This window comes from Sipha flava, unplaced genomic scaffold (genome assembly GCF_003268045.1).
Source record: "Sipha flava isolate LNK unplaced genomic scaffold, YSA_version1 43_pilon_pilon, whole genome shotgun sequence".
NCBI lineage: Eukaryota > Metazoa > Arthropoda > Insecta > Hemiptera > Aphididae > Sipha > Sipha flava.
Window position 1 is genome coordinate 2303422 of NW_020273171.1, and position 22282 is coordinate 2325703.

Consider the following 22282-nt stretch of genomic DNA (forward strand, 5'->3'; position numbering starts at 1 on the left):
CCTCTATGCACACACAAACATCCCTCATATCATATATCTTTTCCCTTCAACGTTTATTTTCATAACCACTCTTACTGATTTTTTTCCTCTTGTTTCATCACATGCCTAAACCCTATCAGTCTATTTTCTTTCATCTTGTCCATTATAGACGATACACCAATACTACCTCTCACATATTCGTTCTTTATTCCATCTACTCTTGTCACTCCACTCATCTATCTAAGTTTTCTCATAATCTGTTCTATTCTCCTGTCAACCATCCCAACAATGAACCATATAGCATAGTTGGTCTCATTACATTCCTGTAAAATTTACCTTTCAACCTCATTGGCATTCTCTTATCGCATAAAATGACCGACGCTTCTCTTCATTTTATCTAACTGCACTTAAACCTGTTTTACATCTATGCTAAAGCCCCCATCCTTTTGTACAAATGATCCTAAATATTTAAAGTTCTCGACTTCACCTATCACATCACCATTTATTTACATTGGTCTCATACATTCAACTTCATAATATCTTCCTCCAGTCAAACTTAATATACTTTATTTTATATCATAATAATATAATGCATTATTATTTTTGTTATTTTCATTATACATTTTACATAATGATACATATTTTTTTGGTCTAATAAGGTGTAATTTTCAACATTTTTATTTTTATACGTGTAACCTTAATCTTACTACATAATAATTAAAAATAATGCGAATGTTTTTACACTGAATTGGTTGATACTAAGAAGTTAGTGTTTGCGAGGAAGTTAGTAATTATGGTATGGAACAAGAATTGAGTGGTTTTATACTATAGGTAGATCAGTATCTGTGAACAACTAAGCAATTAGATAACATTTAAATTGTATATTTAAAAGAATACATTATACAGCATTTTTTTTAATTTTTTTTGTACCTTTATGTTCTTTTGAGCCATTTAGTTTTCTTTTTCCATCTTGTTTAGAAGAGTAATTATCATTATTTATTGACACTAAATTTTTAATTACATTTACTTTTTTACTTTTTTCTTGATTTTCAACTAGTCCCTTTTTTGACTTGAATAATGTTGACTTGGTTTTATCAGTATTTGGTCTTAAAAAAAAATATATTATTAATAATTTTATATTATACAATGTATTATCTTTAAATTGATTATATTTCTTTAAGGAATTCAAAGCATGGTATAAATAACAATGTTGTTTTGTCACAATTGTAAAATCCTAGTTTGTAATTCAACTACCTCTAATGTTCAAACTGTATACTATATTCAATTATAGGCCATAGTTACATATGATTATAGGTTGTTGACAAAAATATTTTTATTTTAAAGAATACTAAACTGTTTAAAATATATGTAGTATCACCCCAATATTTTTGTTATACTGTTCTGTATTTTATTATGTATTACAATTATTTTATTAATAAGACTAAAAATAATTAAGCTCAATAAATCTATATCTTTATAGAATTATGAATATTAAATTACATACTTATAATATCTATGAGGTTTTGATCTAATTTCATCTCTAGAAGTAGATTGCTTTTCCAATTTTCTTCTAGTATTCTTATGTAATCGTTTCATTTCTAACATATAGTCTGGTACTGGACATCCTGAATCTTTCATAACAGTAGCAATACTGAAAAAAATTAATTTGATTTTATAATAAGTCACATTTGTTTTGCATAAAAAAAATTACCTCCTCAACATCGGTTTATCATCATTTGTAAAAAATGTAACAGCTTTACCAGAGCGTCCTGCTCGTCCTGTTCTACCAATCCTATGAATATATGAAATGGCAGAAGATGGAAAGTCATAATTGATAACTAAATTTACACCTTTGAAATCAATACCACGGCCCATAAGTTCAGTACAAATTAATACCCATATTTTGCCTTCCCGAAAAGCTTTCACAGTATTATCTCTCTGAAATTAATTAGTATAATTTAGTTAATAACCTAAGAAAACTATTTCATAATATACCTGTTGTTGCGTTCTATCAGCATGAATAACATCTACATTGATACCATCATAAATAAGTTCACTAAAAAGTTCTTTTGCGCGCTCTTTAGATTGTAAAAATATTAAAACAGGAGGCGATAGACCCTAAAATATAAATTCAATATCTATAAAACATAACACAATAAATACTAAGAATTCATACTTTTTTCACTAAATCTCTCATCGCAATTAATTTTCCTTCTTCATTTCCAACAAAAATTAATTCCTGTTTAACTGTAGCAGTAGTAGTGTTTCTGAAAATTTTAAAAAGTAAAACTTATTAAAAAAATATATATAGTAATATAGTACTTTATTTTTCAGGATTTAATATTAATTACTTTTAATAATACATTTAGAATATTTACCTGTTACCAACAGTGATTGCTATCAGACCATCAAGATTTTTTTTTGACCATTTAGCAACTTCAACTGTATATGTAGCACTGAACATAGCACGTAAAGCATTTGGTCCACAAGCTTTATAAATAGTTGCTAATTGATCTCTGAAACCTCGAACACCTGTTTCAAACAACTTGTCGGATTCATCTATTATTAACCACTCGACACTATTAAATGAAAATTTCAATATTCATCAGAAATTACTAAATCATTATAAATCATATAATTAAAATATAACAAAAATTACTTATTAAGATCAACAGCTGGTGGATCTTGTTGTAATAAAAATACGAGTCGATTAGGTGTTGCTATCAGAATATCTATAATACATTTCATACATAAAATATATAGTTTCAGTAAAGCATACATTTTTGGGTGTTTGATATGGAGAAAAAAAAATGAATATAATTTAAAAACCATGCTCAAAAAAATTATACAAAAGTATAAACCAAATAAAGTTTATAGAAGTGTACTTAATATATATAAATTGAATATATTTAATACATTTTTAATCACTATTTGATTGCTAATATTAAGAAATTCTTTATACCTTACTGTAAGCCCCAATGAGAAACAATAAATACTTTAAGGTAAAATCATAAATATATTAAAAATAAACAATATACAAATTGATCAATCTATAAATAAATAAAATATGAACTGAATACATTTGTATTCACTAAATGCAGTAAATATTTAATATCTCAAATATTTAAAAGACAAAGAAATTTGATTAAACCAAAACATTTTTTAAAATATTTATGTCCAACATAGAAATACATTTATACCTTAGCCAAAATACTGAATTTTATTTTTATCAAGATTCTCATTCAAGAAATTAAAAATATATTTTATCAGTCCTAAGCAAATACAATAGCTAATTCTTGATTATTATGAATTGAACATCATTATGAAAAATTATATATAAATCACATAAATTCATAAATAGTATAATCAATATTATAAAATTATATAAATTATAATAATAATAATTATATATAACAAAAACTGATAAATATGTATTGTATAAATTGTATTTACCAAATTTCTGATTTAATTTCGGATTAAACTTTTCTTTATCTTTATTTATTTTAGTAAATGTGTGTGCTCGTAATCCAATTCCTTCACATAATCTAGTACATTCTCTAAAAATTCAAATTCAAAAAAATTAATCAAAATATAATTTAAAATTTTAAGTATGTTATAAATATATATAATGTATTCATCATACATACCTTAATGTTTGTTTTGCTAGCTCCCTCGTAGGACTCACAATTAAAGCTCTAAATCCCTTATTCATTGGTTTACTTAAATGATGAATTATAGGTATCAAAAATGCAGCTGTTTTACCAGAACCAGTAGGAGCACTAGCAAATATTTGCCTTTTCTAATAAAAAATTATTAAATTTATAATAATTCACAGAAAAAAACTAAAGAAAAAATATTAATAGTTAACTACAAAATAAAAATAATAAATGTCTGTTTACAATGGTGCAGAAATTCAAAGGTTTTTGAACTTTTAGTAAATATAAAGTAAATTAAGTAATAAAATTAATAAAAACAAAATACATAACCAACAAAATATTTGATGATATTTTTTTAATAATGCAGTACAGTAATGTGGATAAATATAGTTTACTTAGAAAGAATACACTTTTTTTCACATATTGTAATTTACTATTATAATTTTTATCCCAGTCTTTTTCACGCCAATAATTGTAAACTATTTACTAACTTGTAACATAATAGGTATAGCTTGAGTTTGAATTGGCGTTGGCACAGTATAGCCAGACTTTTTTATATTTTCTAATAACACTGAACTCAATGAATATGTCTTTTTCATCAAATCAAATGTGGAAAGTGCTTCAGGAACACGATCACCGACTGTCTTGATTTTTATCTGTCTAGTACTGGATTTATCATTCTTTACAAACGAAAAAGAAATAATAAAACAAAAATAGAGAATTAATACATTATATAATTAAAACATTATATATATATATGTAATATATTATATAAAACATTAATTTTAAAATAAGTTACCTCTAATTTAAGTATACTTTTTTCTGGTTTTTTGAATTTTGCACCGACGGACAACTTTTTAAATATATCAAACGAATCCATGTTTCAATGTTTTTATCAATAATTAATAAGACTCAATAATACTATTGAAAGACGTCAAATATTGTGAAAAATTCAAAATTTCTTAAAATACTCATTATCAATCCAAGTTTTATTATCAAAGTGTAAATAATACCATGTGAGTAGGTTTAGGGTAGTTGTCAGAAAAAAACTAACAATAAGTCTATTAATTTACAGTGTGTACAACTATAAATTAAATATAATAATACCAAGAACGGTTGCATCAAAGTTTACAGAACCGAAAACTACATAGTTTTTACGGCTTGGGTTAGGTTAGTTTTTTTAATTCAAAACTAAACACGAGAGTCTAGAGCACAGATATCTATATTATACTAGATAACGAACTACCGATGTTTTCCATTGAAAGAAGTGAAGCCCGGGGACGCAAGATTATACGTCCGTCATGTTTTCGGTTGGCAAAACAATATTACTTTACACTATATAAAATAGTTGAACACACTAAATTATTAAATTAAACATTTTTCATTACGTTTAATCAAAATTAAATTTCATTTCAGAATTGAGAATATTAATTTAAAATGGCACTATTGATTATTTATATAATATATATTGATTATATTATACTCGTAATCAATGAGTATACAATAAATAAAATGACTTATTTAAATACACAAAACCAAATCACTATACTTACTATATTTAGTTTTAACTATTATATATATATATATATATATATATATATATATATATATTAATTAAAATATATAAAATAAATGTTTATGTACTGATATACTGTAGTAGGGTTTGTTTTCCAAGTTTGGTTACTAACCTTAGTGCAATTGATTGAAAAGCCTGAATTGGCCTGATGTTCGAGGGATTTTCTGGACCCCAGATTGCTATTCCATAAGACCAGATTGGTCTTATGATTGACTTATATATAATAAGTTTGTTTTGGAGTGTTATTTTGGAGTTTAGGAGTGGTCGAAGGAGGTGAAGTCTGTTCGATGATTTTCTTTTTTTCTTTTTGGTGGAGGCCCCAAGTTAGTCTTTAATCAAGCGTTATGCCTAAGTACTTGAGTTTGATTGGGATGAGGGCGTTGTTCATAATTAATTGAGGGCACTCACAGGGAGATTGTTTTAACGTGAAAGTAACTTGTACAGACTTTTCCATATTAATTTTTACTTTCCATTTTTTGGCCCATTATTCAATTTTATTAGCATGATCCTGGAGTTCAGCTAAAGCTAAGATAGGATTTGGACTGGAGAAAAGAATAGCTATACCATCAGTGTATGTTGCTAAAAGAGTGTTACTAGATTGAGGGATGTCTGCTGTGAATACATTATATAGATCAGGAGATAGATCACTACCCTATGGAACTCTAGCATATATTGGGTGAGTAGATGAAATATCGTTCCCCTGTCGTACGACAAACGAACGATTTTGTAGGTAAGATTTGATAATAAGATAGTAGAGAGCTGACATGAAAAGTTTTAATTTGTATAGTAAATCATCGTGCCAGACTTTATCGAATGCTTGAGCAATATCTAAAAAAAATCCGGAACAGTATTCTTTATTTTCGAGAGCATTTGAGATTTCATCAGTAAGACGATGAACTTGATGGATTGTTGAGTGCCTGTTTCGAAAACCAAACTAATTATTCGATATGATATGGTTGTTTTGAAGGATGGGACGTAATCTTTTCAGGAGAGCCTTTTCGAAAAGTTTACCAAGGACTGGAAGTAAATTTATGGGACGGTATGACGAAGATAAGTGTTTAGGTTTATTTGGTTTGTGTACAAGTATAATGACTGCAAATTTTTAGATTTTAGAGAAGTGGGAAAATCTTAGCATAGAATTATACATGTGGGTGAGCAATGATAAAGTTTTGAGAGACAGATTTTTCAGAATTTTGTTTGTAATGAGGTCATTTCCAGGTGCCTTGCCGGGAGGTAATTTTTTAATTATATACTGAATTTCACCAGGAAAGATGGGTTTTGCAGGTAGCGACATAGGTAGTGAAGCTGATAGAAATTGTTAAATTTCAATAATTGTGTCGTTTTCGGGATCGGTGCACGAATGAGACTGGAATTTTTCAGCTTATTGAGAATATACAGATACAGAGAATGTACAGAATATACGTTGCAATTAAAAATGTAAATGTTGAGGTGTTTTTAAATCATATTATCTATACTTCAAACGTACCGAAAAAAGTGAATTGAGGAATTACTTTTAAAGCGATTTGAACAACTGTATGCAACACAAGAAACAGGCATATTTAATAAATAATAGTTACTAACTAGTGTATAATTAATATTGTGATGTGTGAGGAATAGTGTTGATACAATATTTTGCCAACCCAAAACATGGCGGATAAATGATAACATAATCAATGTGTGCTTCAAGTGATATCGGAAGTTCGTCATCTAGTATAATATAGATATCTGTGACCAAAACTATTTTGCATGATAGAATACTTTGTTAAGAAGGATTTTATGGAGGTAAAAATTTGATTTAGTTTAACCACTAGTAGTATCACTTAAACTCTTATCACGTGAGGTTTATTAAACCCCAACACACTAACAAAGGGTTAAATATCCAAATATTTAATATTGGCAATGAAAAGATCAAAGTCTGACGAACTATTCATTAAAACTTCGAAATCGGTAAATATTTATTTATCATACTTATTCTATACCTTTAAGAAATAAATAAAGTTGCAATTTTTAAATATGTCGTAATTTGATTCCTTAGATGTATTAATATAATTACATAAATGTTATTTTAATATTATTAATTAACGTAGTGATAAAATAAAAATAATTATCTTTACAGAGAAATAGGAAAACACATAGTTTTACCTACTTGGTTACCATTTTAATTTTTTGTGACTGACGTATGTATGTTATAAACGTGTAAGTGTTTAAACTACAGTGATCGGTAGTTCGTGAGTTGATTCAAGGATTCGAATTTTATTGAACCTATTACAGTGTTCCATAAAAATTCAATATTAAATATAAAATTAAATTATTTGAATAATTCAATGACTCAATCACTCGATGTTAACCACATACAGGGCTGCATTTAAGGGGGGAGCACTGGCTACAACTGCCCCCTGCGCTAAAATTTTATGATCGGAAATTTGCTCGCTTGTGAATTATTTAACTTTTTAAATTATTTTAAAGTTATTTTTTTTTTGTTTTTAATAACAGTATCATAAAAAAACGTACATACAAAAAACCCAATTTAGTATTAACAGACACGCGTAATTTGATTTCATTATAAAATGATCCACATTAAAAAAAATTGTGTTTATAGCAATATAGCTATCAGCGATCTAGAATATTATACCTAATATCAGTTCCCAAATTTGTTGTGATAATATCAATAAACATAAGTTATTTATAATAATACGGCGTATTGTTATCACGTGCGGTGTGCGGTGGCGTGCCTACTACACAAAAATAGATTGATTATAGAATATCTAAAAGGTTCATGAGTTTCTATCTCCTATTTTTCCGTGAATAGGTCTCTTAGAGGGGCGCAAAATTTCTAAATACGACACTGACCACAGATAAATAAATATATATATATGCTATACATAACACCAATGTGGTCAAAACACATGGGGTGGAAAGGATTAACAATGTTAGATAAAAGCAATAGGAAAATTAGCCTGAGAGTTATAGCAGCTTTCAGAACTGTGTCAAAATAAACCGTTGAAGCAGGGTTGCCATACATCCCGGAAAACCGGGATTGTCACCGGTTTTGGACTTCGTGTCCCGGTGTCCCGGCTTAGACGTTTAGAGGAAATGTATTATTGTTTAATTTTTAATTTCGACCATTTTATCTCAAAGTACACTTTTAATCGTAATCGATATTTAAATGAACAACTGTCGGCCGAAGTCGGTGCCACTGTGACCGCAGCATAAGTTCAATGTATTTTTTTAAAAATGCGAGTGCTGACTAATAAAAAAAAATTATCGATTTCCGTAGACAATCGAATGGTTTTTTCACTCTAATGATAAAGTCTTAGAACTTATGTTATGGTTGGAGCTATTCCCATTTAATCAATGGAATAACGTTGTTGCTATGTTAGCGATGGGTCTCTTAATTAAGTGCGCGATATGCACAAAAAGTTACTCGCACATTTATCAGATAAGACTTCAGTGTATTGAATTTTGATTGGTCAGCGTTCTTCCATCCGGCATAATGTTTCGAATTATCCGAGAAATCTTATCACGCATGCACATTTTAAATACATAATCAAGAGACTTGTCACTTGTATCCACAACGAAAAAAAATACTTTGGTCATCCATTGTATATGATCTTAGATTTTTACTACTGTTTTTTTCATACGATTGATTTTTTAAATATTCCCATCACTACTTTCAATACTTATTTAACTTATTCTGTGTTCGTAGTGTGCATGACAGTGAAATTGATGTAATAAGTATCCATCAGGCGGAAGACATAATTTAAAGTTTGTACTGCTTCCTTTTTGTTATGTTTTTATTATATGATTTTTTAGTACTCACATTATAAATACATGAATTTATGGTTTTTGAGTAACAATTGAAGTTATGTGAAAACACATCAAAGTAAGAGAGGAACCAGAAAATTAGGATTGAGTAATGTTCATTGTGCAATGTAAAACCAAAATTCATTTTTAGACCATTAAAAGTTGAATAATTAATATTGGATAGATATCCAATATAATTTCAGCAATAGTATAAACATTTTAATTTATTTATTATGTTAAAAATAACAAATTAGTTAAATGTAGATACATAATGAATTTTACATTTATTATGTATATGCATGTTATGTATATTTAATTTAAAGCAAATAGTGATAATCAGAGTTTATTACTTATAGTTTTAAAAAAATGTCTTATTGATGTCCATTGGAAAGCATCCAAATAACTTAAAATTTCAAGTATTGCTCATTTAAATCAAAATAATTATTTTGATAAATAAATAAACTGCTATATTTTATTGTTTCAAAAAGTTAAACTATTATAACAAAAACCTTGAAACTAGAAAAATCAAAGCGGAAAAATATCACTAAATATATTTAATATTCATTTTTGATGTTATACAAGAAATGTAGGTTTTGTTTTATTTTATTATAAATTAATATAGTAGAATTTTCATTTATGAATTGTGGAGCAAAAAAGAAACTGATAAATTGGAAATTGCGTGGCGCAAAAAGATATGTTGAAATTTGGAAGTTAATCAGAGATCTCCCTTAATTTTTGATTCTAAAGTATTTTTATATAATAGTCTAAGAATAAACATTAATTATTCGAATTAAAAGTTTTGTGATGAAACCAAAAACCTATAAACTTATTTAATTACTGTTATCAGCCTTTACAAATGTGTAATATTGTTATATTTTATGGATTAAATTATATTAAGATTTGTTAAACAACTTTTAATAACATACAATTTTAAATTTTCTTACAGTATTTCATTGACATTTTTAAGGAAAAAAATGTATTTATATTTAAATAAAAGAGTAATGTCTGATATTTAACTAATGAAATGGTTTGTTTTTTTTGTTTTAGAAGATGAATCAATTTGTAAGGTTAGATCTACAAGCTCACATAAGTTCATTGAACAAGACACCTGCTTCTATTGTGCAGGAATATGCGGCCAAAAATCATCTTGTACCCCAATATAACATCATACATAATGGCATTTCACAAAGTAAAGTTACCTTTAAATATAGCTTGGCGTTGGGAAATTATGAAACTGTAGGTGAAGGATCCTCTAAAAAAGAAGCTAAACATGAAGCTGCTTTAAAAATTCTTAAACTAATGATTAAAGATAATCCACAGTTATTAGAAACGGAGTTTAAACATTGGGATTTTGATAATCATGTGGTATCTCCTTTTGACAACAATATCAAAGTTAATGCTATTGGTCAATTGAATGAAATTTGTGCTAATAATAAGCTGGCATTGCCTGAATTTCGTTTAGTTCGAGAAGAAGGTCAAGCACATGCAAAACTATTCACTATTAGTTGTCATTTATCTAAAATGGTTGAAATAGCTACACACAAAACCAAGAAACAGGCCAAGCATTTGTCAGCAGTTCAGATGGTAAAAAGATTTCAGTCTCTTGAACAATCATTGGTGATGGAACCTGAGAAGCAGAACACTGACTCTTTAAAGGTCTTAGATCAAGTTGAACTTATTAAAACAGATTTTGTGAGAAAAAATGGACCCATAGATGAAAATGTATCTAATTATCATTTATTGTTTAAACAAACTGAATGGTTAAACACTGAGACTCTTGATAATGTTGTTAAACAGTATGTAACTAAAGGACAATTAAACATAAGTAATCCTCTTGAAGTGTTAAACACAATCGTCGAAGAATGTGGAATGATTTTGGTCGAAAAAGTCATGAATAAAACAAATATATGTACAACTTTTAATCAATTGGTTTTAGGTATAGATAATGTATATCCACCAATTTTTGGTATTGGTTTGAATAATGATATTAATCTAGCTAAAAATATGGCTGCCACTCATTTGCTTGAAAATATTTGTATTCTATCAATATAAGAGTATTTTATTGATCTATTTATGGATATAAGTAATAAGAATAAATTTGCCACTCTTTTATTTTTCTTATAAAATTTTATTTTTTAAGCCTAAATAGAAGTATTTGTAAAACTTTATTGCTCAAAGTTTAGTGGTACTAGAAGTGTTCATATTTGTTAGTATGTCCATATTATTATATATTTTATTAAAATCTTTGATTATTTGTATTTGTAACTATCAATTTATAGAGGAAAATAAATTTTTATTTAAGATTTGTCAAAGTTTTCATGGATGACTAAAGGAACTTTACTAAAGTGGAGTCATCTTAGATCCAATACCATTTTCTACATAAATATATGGAAATAATTTGATAAAAATATTTTCTAACTCATAAATGAAATTATAAAATTAATAATGTTTCTAAGCATTGAATGATCACTTGTAAAATATACTTTAAGAAAACATAAAAGAGATTGATCTGTTTTTGATGATGAACATAAATAATACAATTCTGACATGGTTTTATAGACAATTTTCCATTATGTCCATAACATACATAATTGTATTCCGGGCAGGTAAATCAACATTTTTATAATTTTCTATTTCTATAATCATGTTTTGTTGAAAAAAATCTTGATGGACAGTGTATCTAAATAATTAAATTATGTTTTATTCCATCTGGGAAATTTGACCAGTCCTTTCAAAAGTTTTCATTGTGTATTGACATTAGAGAGCGCATCGTAGATCTAAGACCATGCCAAGGAGTCTATCATCCTTTGAGAGACTGATTACTTAATTTTACTACTTGACATTTTCTTATTGGGTAATACATCAACTATGACTTAGAATTGTTTTTAATGCGAGAATTTAATATTGCTATTAAATTTTTTAAATTTAACTATACAAATTGCTCAACAAAAGCTTATGGTGGTTCTTATAAATTTTCAAAATAATTGACACAAGAATTACAGTTTTTAATGAAAATTTAATTTTTTTTTGTTCGAAATAAATTTAAGATTCTGACCTATACATTTGCTTATAAAATCAATAAAAAAAAGCATTCAAACTTGACAATATATTTTTTTTTATAAATAATATAAAAATCACACAGTATTATAAAAAAAAAAACCATATAAAATATGAAATAACAAAAAATCTAATATACATCAATTTTATAAATCCATAATTATTTCAATGAAGTACATATGGTCAAGTATAATAAAAAAATTTATTTAGTAAAAATATTGTTTTAAATTAATACTGAAATAAGAAAAAAATAGTTTATGAACTCAGTAATACTGACAAACTGAATATAGTTACACATTTCAATTGAAAATAACATTTTGATTTTCAATAATCATATGTAATGCACTTATGTCACGATTCATGTCTGGTATTGTACCCTTGAAATCGATTAAATCTGGCATTGGCATAAGAGTTGGTGCAAATACTGTGCTTAGATTTTGAGCAGTCATTTTGTTTTCATCTGATCGTAAAGTCACCCTACAATGAAAATAATAGGAATAAAATAATCGATAACCAGTTTATACTTTATCATGTACAAATACACAATTTGACATGTTTGTATGCCTTGATAAAAAAGTTTAATAAATATTTTACTGCTTACATAATACAAATCAATTATATAATTAATAGTAAAAGTTATTATATTTTATTGTAATTGATCAACTACTCAACATATTACCACACCAAAGATAAAGAAGTGAGTACAAAATTAATTTACATTAATAAGCAATTTTTCTAATCACTTAATATTTAAAGTATGGCCAAATGAATATCATACTTCAGATTTAACATTTATAACTATAGACAAAGATCTTTATAAAATGCCTAACCTACTTACCTGTATAAATGAGCCATTAAATAACTTAATGTGTTGTAATGAGCTGGTGGTAATTTTTTCAAAGCAGCTCTTACTTCTGCTAATCTTTCCCAAGACATTTGAGTTTCTAAGAAAAATAAAATATTTAATAAAGGAAAAATTAATTTAAAGAAAAAACAATTCCAACATAATTATTAAAACATTTAGACAAAAGATAAATAATAATGAAAAGTTCACCTAAAGCTTGTAGAACAAGAGGATGCACGTCAAATGTGATCAATGGTATTGGAAGCAATCTAAGATACATTTTTAAGATACTAGCTACCACATGTATATTTTCGTAAGCTTTATCACCCATAACAGTAGATTTACCATCTAAAAATTAAACCATTGGTATTACAAACTTTTTTTTAAACAAAGAATATATTATTCTATATATCTGGGCAATAAAACAAAATATAATTTTATACATTAAGAATAAAATAAAACAAATTAATTTCCATTTTAAGTATATATTTATTCACATTAATAATTTTTAATTTTACCTTTATCTAAAGCTAATCTCAAATTATCCATCTCTTCTTGAAAACCAGATACCCTATATATTCCTTCAACAGACATACCTCGTCTTTCAATTTCTTCAACACATTTGTCTATTACAAACGGTCTATTAGTTTTATAGGCTTTAACATGAGTAGTTAAATCAATCCCAAATACTCCTCGAAATAATTTCAAATCAGGGCAACAATCAGATGGCACCTTTTCAGAACACTTAAAATGTGCACTGAACCCACAATCTAAAACATTAATACAATTAGCTACAGCAAATAAATAACAAATTAAAATAAATACCTTCACATTTAACTCCTTGCTGAGTGAAACCCCATAAAAAATTACTACACAGTTCACACCAATTAAGTCCTTTAAAGTTATGTGTTTTAAAGTTGTGAGGTTTATCGTAGTCAACAACTTCTTCACAATTAAGTTGTCTGGGTTTTAATTTTTTAATTGTTTTACGTTTAAGTTTATTTAATGTCATATAAGGACTCTTTTCATAACTGATTAAACTGTGCATTAAGTGAATGTATTTTCCAGCTTTAGACTCTATGTATAATGTTACCTGTTATTTAAAAACAACATTGTTATATTTTAAATAATAATTAATATACTGTACACTGTATAGTGATTTATTCAGTAAAAACAAAATACAGCCATTTGAGTAAATAAAATACAGATTTTAATAAAAAGGTAAAAGTTATATTTTAGTAAACTGAAAGTTAATATTAATAAATATTTAAAAATTATTTACAAAATAAATGAGAACTCAACATTGCTAAAATTAATAAATAAACTTGAATCGACAATTGTATTCTATTTTATTAATCAATCAATATTAAGAAGAAATGTAAAATATAATTCAATTAAGTATAAAAAAGTATAACCTTATTAATATTGAAAAAATCATTTAAATAACTAGTTTATAGTTTTTATTAACATTAAGATTAACTTACCAAACCATCCGCTACAAGATCATTGATTGTGTTAAAACGTTTTTGTGATACATAATGTTGTCCATCATAAAATAGTTTATAATGATGAACTTTGTTAAATATTCTAAAAGTATATGCATCTGTATATATATTTGTTTTGTTACAGCTGTTAATAAGCAAAATTAATATTGAAAAACATGACTTACTTTAAGGAAAGAGTATATGTTTTATCATTTAAACTAGTACTAAGTCTTATAAGATAGTTTCCATCATTTTTTAACAGTGAACTAGCCTCTTTATGGTTCATTGCTCCATGATATTCAAGACCATAAAAAAATGGACAGCCAGACACTGCACTGGATGCAAATACTGGCTGGGGCTTAGGTGATTCTTGTTGAAGTTTATAAACTATAAAACATATTCCAAGTATAACATATTTTACATAAACTATATTTATTTATTAAATACATACGATCAGGTTTCCACACAATACTAATAGGAGAACCATTTTCATCAGTAACAGGAGTATCTATAAATATAAAAGCATAACTGCACTGTTAAATATGTTTTCATTAATGGCGTTTAAATTGCGTTCATTTACAACCTTAAACTGTATAAAATACTTTAGATTCTTACCATACACTTCTTTATGTTCTTCCTTCTCCATTAGTTAAAGTATAAAATTTTACATCCTTAAATTTAAGACTGAACTCAAGTCATTGGTTAAGCTATTAATAGTCTTATGCATTTTTATCTATATATATTTATATACTAAATAAATATTAATACAAATAATCAAGATTTCAGACAGGTGTCGAGGCAATACAAATTGCTGATAATACGAATGAATCTTCGCAGGAAAAAACTCTGGATCCATGACGTCATTAATTAGTGTTATCAATATTGTTCTTATCAGATGCTATGATGATTAAAAGAGCGGTGATTTATTTTTGGTACTTGTTTAAATTTTTGCAATAAGCGCCAGGGATTGAAGGATACATTAAAGAGCTTGATTGTAGAGATTATTCAATAATAGAAGGATCATAAAAAGGAGCTTCGGTTGGATTTGGTATTTGGATTGAAAAGACCAGATAGGTTTATGTTATTGTTATATTTTAACTTTATACATTGTAATTGTGATAAAATAATCTAACCTAAACTCTTTTTTATGCTCCTCCTATTACTAAATAGTCCCTTCAATCAAGCCTTCTAATGTATCCTTCCATCTCTAGTACTTGTAGTAAAAATTTAAACAAGTGCCAAAAATAAATCGCCACTCATTTAATCATTATAACATCTGATAAGTACAATATTGATAACACTAACTAATGACGTCATGGATCCGGAGTTTTTCCTGTGGAGCATAGACCTTATGAGTATAAGGTCTATGCTATGAAGATCCATTAGTCTGATTATTACGAAAAGAAAATAAACACAAATAACATTATTGATAACATATTATCAATATAATATATGCTATGTAACCATAAACCTTCAACTAAGTAATATACTAACTATAATTTTATACCATTGTTAACGAATATAACCGAACGAAAACACAAAAAAATATATATTATTTTATATTCTTGTCAATGAGATCATATATATTAAACCATAGGAGAATCTTATCTTTGTTTGGAATTTTTGTATAAGCTTCCTTTTATAGGATGAAATATAATATTTTTTGAATTAATATTAAACGTGATTAGACATATTTTTGTTTAAATTAAATTAAGTTAAGAAATAAAAAAATAAGAAAAAATAAGATGGATAAGCCACAGAAAATACCCAAAGTTGCTAAGGTATTTATTGTAAAAATTATGAATAGTTGTTTTATTGCTTATTATTTTTTTTTTGTCATAACTCATACTCATATTTATATTTTAGGTAAAAAAACAAGGCACCTGCTGAAATTCAAATCACTGCTGAACAGTTATTAAGAGAGGCTAAGGAACGAGATCTTGAAATTGTACCACCAGTAAGTATTCAATTATTATAGTGTCTTAAATTGGTATACTTCAAATGTAAAATAAATTTTCAAGGCTGTCTATTTGATTCATTCTTAATATTTTAATATTTCACTTTAATTTAGCCTCCAAAACAAAAAATCTCTGATCCAGTTGAATTAAGAGATTATCAGCATAGAAAACGCCGTGCTTTTGAAGATAATATCCGAAGGAACCGTACTAATATTAGTAATTGGATCAAATACGCTGCATGGGAAGAAAGTCAAAAAGAAATTCAAAGGTAAATATTCTTATTTAATATACGTACAGTCTTATTAAATGTTTGCTAGCTGAATTGAAACTAATATTTTAATGCTGCTGTATTACTTGAGTCCGCATGTTATATTTTGATCTCGATATCCCTTTTTTCACATATTTTCTTTTGACTGCCCTACTCCAACACACAGTTTATTCAATGTTTTCATACTAGCCAGTCCAAATTGTAACCAGGTGGTAATTTTTCTGATGGTTCTTTCTACCTTTTCATGTAGGACCTTTCCAGTCATGTCCATTAGTTGTTTTTTCTACCTTGATATCCTACTTGTGTGGGTGTATCTGATAGCTCCTTCGTCATCTTCAGGAAAGACTTCTTAGACTTCAATCAAGAAGTAGGGGCAAACTGGCCGTACATGTGCCTTCTGTCTTTCATTTGTATACCACGTTTTATTTAAGTAGATATCAAATGTCAGACCGATTATGGTGGAATAATTGCGAGTTGGTATATATTGTCTACCAGTGTGTTTCTTAGGCATCCTGTAGCTGTTTTTACTAAAACACATCTAGTTATCGATAATAATTATATTTTCTATACAATTTAAATTATTATTCTTAATTAAACATAATATTATAACTTTATATATATATTTCAGAGCCCGATCAATTTATGAAAGAGCATTAGATACAGATCATCGAAATATAACACTATGGCTAAAATATGCAGAACTAGAAATGAGACATCGACAAGTAATGCATGCCAGAAACCTTTGGGATCGTGCTGTTGTCATCATGCCTCGTGCAAATCAATTTTGGTACAAATACACTTACATGGAAGAGATGTTAGGCAATGTTGCAGGTAAAACCAAAATGATTCATTTATTTACTCTTATGTTTATTATGAAAATAATTTATTTAGGAGCCAGAGCAGTTTTCGAACGATGGATGGAATGGGAACCTCCAGAACAAGCTTGGTTAACTTATATTAAGTTTGAATTGCGTTACCATGAAGTCGATCGCGCTAGAAAAATTTATAATAATTTTGTCATGGTGCATCCAGATGTCACTAATTGGATAAGATATGCTAGGTAAGTTTTGTCACATGTTTAAAATATATGAGATTAAATTATAATTGTATATTTAGATTTGAAGAACAAAATGGCTTTATTGCTGGAGGAAGAAGTGTATTTGAAAAAGCAGTTGAATTTTTTGGTGATGAATATATCAATGAAAATTTGTTTATTGCATTTGCAAAATTTGAGGAACGACAAAAAGAAGTAATATAATTGACCTTAAAATATTTTTTGATTTTCACAAAAAAAATGAAGTTAAATAATTGTTAGTTTTATTTTAGCATGATCGTGTGAGAGTCATTTATAAATATGCTTTGGATCATGTTCCAAAAGATAGATGTCATGATATTTATAAAGCTTATACAATTCATGAAAAAAAGTTTGGAGATCGAACTGCAATTGAAAGTGTTATTAGCAGTAAAAGAAAACTACAATATGAACAAGTATTTTAATATTTTAATTAATTTAAAATATTATTCTAAATTCTCTAATTTTTAGGAAGTTAAAGGTAATCCAACAAATTACGATGCTTGGTTTGATTATTTAAAATTAGTAGAGAGTGAAGGAAATCTAGAAGTCATTCGAGATACATATGAACGAGCGGTTGCCAACATTCCTCCTTCAAATGTATGTTCATTAAATTATTATTATTATATATATATATATATATTATATTATTTTTTTAATTTAATTTATATCTAATATGTTAATTGTGAATTTATATTTATTATTATTCTTATTTTAAGGAAAAACATGCATGGCGTCGATATGTTTACTTGTGGATAAATTATGCTTTATTTGAAGAACTAGAAGCTGAAGATGAAGACCGTACTCGTGATGTATATCAGACATTTATATCTACTATACCTCATAAAATATTCACATTTTCAAAAGCTTGGTTGTATTATGCACAGTTTGAAATACGCCATAAAAATTTAACAGCTGCGAGGAAGCGAATGGTGATTTGTTATATTTTTAATTATTACAATTAACTTATAATTCAATAATTTTATAGGGTGTAGCATTAGGACTGTGTCCCAGGGATAAACTTTTTAGAGGCTATATTGATTTAGAAATACAACTTAGAGAATTTGAACGATGCCGTATTTTGTACGAAAAGTATTTAGAATTTGGACCAGAAAATTGTGTTACATGGATTCGAGTATGTATATTTAGTTAATATTCTCTATTCTTTACATGCATTAAAATATTTAGAACATAATTACATTATTTCATTTAATATATGTACATTTTTCTAAAAAAAAAAAAATAAATAAGTTTGCAGAATTAGAAACAGTATTAGGTGATCTGGATCGTGCAAGAGCTATTTATGAATTAGCTGTTAACCAACAACGTTTAGATATGCCTGAAGTTCTATGGAAATCTTTCATCGATTTTGAAACTCTACAAGGGGAAACTGAAAGAGCTAGAAAGTTGTATGAAAGACTTCTGGAAAGGACTAATCATTTCAAGGTAAAATTTAAAAAAAAAAAAAAATATTTTACTTGTAAATTTTCACTTTGAAGTATACATAATAAATATTTTTATTTTCATTTTAGGTTTGGATGAGTTATGCTCAATTTGAAACAACATCAGGAGAGGAAGGTATTGACTGTATATCTGTAGCAAGAAGAGTTTTTGAAAGAGGTAATGAAGCATTAAGAAGAAGTGGTACTCCAGAAGAAAGGGAAGGTATCTTACAAGCATGGTATAGGTTTGAAGAAGAAAATGGAAACGAAGATACTAAAAATAAAGTTAAAAATATGCTGCCCAAGAGAATCAAGAAAAGAGTGCCTTATGCCTCCGAAAGTGGAGTAAGCATTTTTGGAATTTAAAATTAAAATAGTTTTATTATTTATTTATAATTTTATGAAATTTTCAGCGAGACAAGGGATGGGAAGAAAAGATAGATTACATTTTCCCAGAGGATGATGCAGCAAGACCAAATCTTAAACTTTTAGAAACAGCTAAAGCTTGGAAAAAGAGGAAGTTAGAAGAAACTAATGAAGAAACATGAAATATAAACATAAATTATTTTGAACAATAATTTATTGTTTTTGACATTTGCAAAATACATGTTTCATTTTTTAATCACAGTCCTCTAATCTTACAGGATGTTCCAGTGGTATAATAGATTTTCTTTCTACATCTCTAGAAAGTGCTTTTCTCATATCTGAAAATACATATTAAATAAATATTTGATTGTATAAAACTATAAATCTTAAAATAAATTATATATACCATATGCATCTTCATCAGGATCTCCAGAGTAATATTCTAATACAGTACGATAAACTGTATATCCAAGACTCTTGTACATTGATATAGCAACTGTGTTGCTAACACGTACATATAAATCAACAAACCATGCATCTTTTCTGTAAATTAGTATATTAAGAATTGTAAATATTATTTTATACATTAAAACATTACTTTTCTGATATTTCTTCCAGCCAATTCATTAAAACACCTGCAACACCTAATCTTCTGAATTCTGGAGCAACAGTTAAAGCAGTTACATGTCCATGCCAACTGTCTGATTGTCCTTCAGATTTTCCCATGACTAATAATTAGATATAGAGTTATATTTATCAATGAAAAACGTAAATTAGTGTTCATTAAAACAACTGTAGTCAACAACACATTGCAAAAGTATTGAAAATTAGTATAAAAACCTACTATAGCCCATAATTTCCCCAGTAGGTGATTCTGCTACTTGAAAATACTCGGGCCAATGTGCTAGGTATTGCATATAAAATGGTATTGCATACTGTGAAATGTATGTGTTAAGATACTCATATGAAATAATAGCTTCTACATCATTTAAAATGAAAATAATTATTAATAACAAAAGGTTATGAAAAAAAAATCTAAATTACTACAATAAACATTAATTTTTATTTTATTAATTTACTCTATTATTAAAAAATGTCTAGAATTTATAAATTTTAAAAAAGGATACCGTTTCTGTCAGTGTGTCTAAGTTTCTGAAATAAATTTCAATTTTATTAAAAAAAAAGTAATTTTAGAGTAAGGGAGAATTCAAGTATTACATCAGCAGACCGAGGGAAAGGGTTCAAGAAATCATAGTTTCTTACCTAAAGGAAGGGAGGATTTAATCTCAAATCTGATATCAGCATTATAATTATTAAAATTTGAATTGACATGTGAAAAAAGCAATTGTCAATGAATTACAGAAAATACTAAAGACATGCCATGTTTTTATTCTTATTATATTTATTTTGATAATTCAAAAAATACATTTTATTAATTAAAGAATAAAAAAAATGTATAAGGGGTCTATAAAAAATGTTGATGTATGATAAGAGGAGAGTCACTATTTGATATATGCTAACATGTGGAGTCCAAAAATGCTTAAAAATATGCTGACAAAATACTTGAATGCTTCTTAACAACTTAATAATATACAATTATAAAACTATGAATTATTATTTTATATACAGTTTCTTACATAATTATTTTTCAATATTTAATTTTTGAAGAAATGTGGTAAAAATAGATAAAAATATTTATTTTTTTAAATAACAATTTTGTTTTGTGAGTTAATTAGTGTTTTTTTTTCAGTGATTGTGTAAGAAAACCATAATTTACTTAACATTTATCAAATAAATTTGTACTAACATTTATGGAATGAATGTAGTTTAGTTCCCAAACTATTTATAACAATTATTTTTTCAAATTGTATGTTTTTACATTTATAATAAGATGATACTTTCATAAAAAGAGTCAATTAAAATTTCTATAGTAGTAATGGTCAAAAAACGTATCGAAAAACCAGATAAAACACATTAGTTGTATTAAATAAGTAAGTTATACAATTATATACATTAAACAAAATGTCCCCACTTGTTGAGCAACATGGGAATATGCGTTTAAATAATCATTAATTGTACGTACATTAACAAAGCACCCGCTCAACAAAATCAATAATAACCCTCAATTTGTTAAGAAAAATCACCTCGAGTGTAACAAGATTAATTCATACCATAAAAGTAATTATGATAGGAAATTTTAGATTTTACCGAAATTTTCACCAAAAAAAAAAAAAAAAATCACGTTTTAAAAAAAAAATATTTGACCATAAATTGTAAATGAAGTCCATCTTTTTTGAAAGTGTTTTATTTCTAATAAATATAAAACTTAATACAATAATATAACGAGAAGGTTAGTAATTTAATGTTTCATTGGAAAATTACAAATAACAGAAAAATAATTTAGTGTTGGTATAAAATATCACTTACACATTATTAAATTTAAACAAATCGTCACAGTTGAATGGTCGTAATGTAGTCATTTTGAAATTAATTTTACAAAATTAAAACTTAGTTATTGAAAAATAGTAGATTTTATTAGTTCGGAAAATAAAAATCTTTGTATAATTAAAAAATATAAAAGTATTTGAAAAATAGACAATTTTATAAGGTATATATTGTTTCCGTGATAATGTGATGAGGTGATAATAATATTGATAACAAAAACGCGCACCACGGTCTAAAACCCTGTCTTTTAAGACCGTGGTCCAAAGCATGATAAAATATATCTGTCCATGGTCTAAAGCACGGTTAATCTTTAACCGTGGTCTAAAGCTAT

The 22282-nt window shown here is 26.9% G+C and overlaps 5 protein-coding genes across 6 annotated transcripts; 2 read left to right on the top strand and 3 right to left on the bottom strand.

The window, feature by feature from the left end:
* Positions 1-862: 862 nt before the first annotated feature.
* LOC112689329 (probable ATP-dependent RNA helicase DDX52) lies at positions 863-4640 on the bottom strand. The gene is made up of 11 exons (XM_025562979.1): positions 4435-4640; positions 4127-4315; positions 3627-3778; positions 3433-3536; positions 2639-2711; positions 2358-2558; positions 2156-2246; positions 1975-2097; positions 1691-1917; positions 1484-1630; positions 863-1085 (listed from the first exon to the last, which is right to left on the bottom strand). Exons 1-11 carry the CDS (start codon positions 4513-4515, stop codon positions 878-880), a joined length of 1596 nt encoding a protein of 531 aa, XP_025418764.1. The 5' UTR covers positions 4516-4640; the 3' UTR covers positions 863-877.
* Positions 4641-7009: 2369 nt separating this feature from the next.
* Positions 7010-11233, top strand: LOC112689275 (RISC-loading complex subunit tarbp2-like). Of its 2 annotated transcripts, XM_025562905.1 has the most exons (3): positions 7071-7158; positions 8918-8976; positions 10063-11233. In XM_025562905.1, exon 3 carries the CDS (start codon positions 10066-10068, stop codon positions 11065-11067), a length of 1002 nt encoding a protein of 333 aa, XP_025418690.1. In that variant the 5' UTR covers positions 7071-7158; positions 8918-8976; positions 10063-10065; the 3' UTR covers positions 11068-11233. The 2 variants fall into 2 exon arrangements, with proteins under 2 accessions (XP_025418689.1, XP_025418690.1); XM_025562904.1 differs by lacking the exon at positions 8918-8976 and having other exon boundaries at positions 7010-7158; positions 10063-11232.
* A 1021-nt stretch (positions 11234-12254) lies between these two features.
* LOC112689278 (beta-chimaerin) lies at positions 12255-15804 on the bottom strand. The gene is made up of 9 exons (XM_025562907.1): positions 15016-15804; positions 14852-14908; positions 14586-14787; positions 14401-14503; positions 13742-14009; positions 13435-13686; positions 13127-13264; positions 12911-13016; positions 12255-12549 (listed from the first exon to the last, which is right to left on the bottom strand). The coding sequence occupies exons 1-9, from the start codon at positions 15044-15046 to the stop codon at positions 12372-12374; spliced, it is 1335 nt and encodes a 444-aa protein (XP_025418692.1). The 5' UTR covers positions 15047-15804; the 3' UTR covers positions 12255-12371.
* A 248-nt stretch (positions 15805-16052) lies between these two features.
* LOC112689277 (protein crooked neck) lies at positions 16053-19762 on the top strand. The gene is made up of 13 exons (XM_025562906.1): positions 16053-16183; positions 16270-16357; positions 16472-16626; positions 17255-17457; positions 17518-17686; positions 17743-17875; positions 17953-18114; positions 18170-18298; positions 18418-18630; positions 18687-18833; positions 18950-19144; positions 19231-19485; positions 19554-19762. Exons 1-13 carry the CDS (start codon positions 16146-16148, stop codon positions 19686-19688), a joined length of 2022 nt encoding a protein of 673 aa, XP_025418691.1. The 5' UTR covers positions 16053-16145; the 3' UTR covers positions 19689-19762.
* On the bottom strand, positions 19703-22080 carry LOC112689279 (N-alpha-acetyltransferase 20). The gene is made up of 6 exons (XM_025562908.1): positions 21934-22080; positions 20634-20658; positions 20351-20441; positions 20105-20234; positions 19913-20049; positions 19703-19844 (listed from the first exon to the last, which is right to left on the bottom strand). The coding sequence occupies exons 1-6, from the start codon at positions 21984-21986 to the stop codon at positions 19759-19761; spliced, it is 522 nt and encodes a 173-aa protein (XP_025418693.1). The 5' UTR covers positions 21987-22080; the 3' UTR covers positions 19703-19758.
* Between the last annotated feature and the right edge of the window lie 202 nt (positions 22081-22282).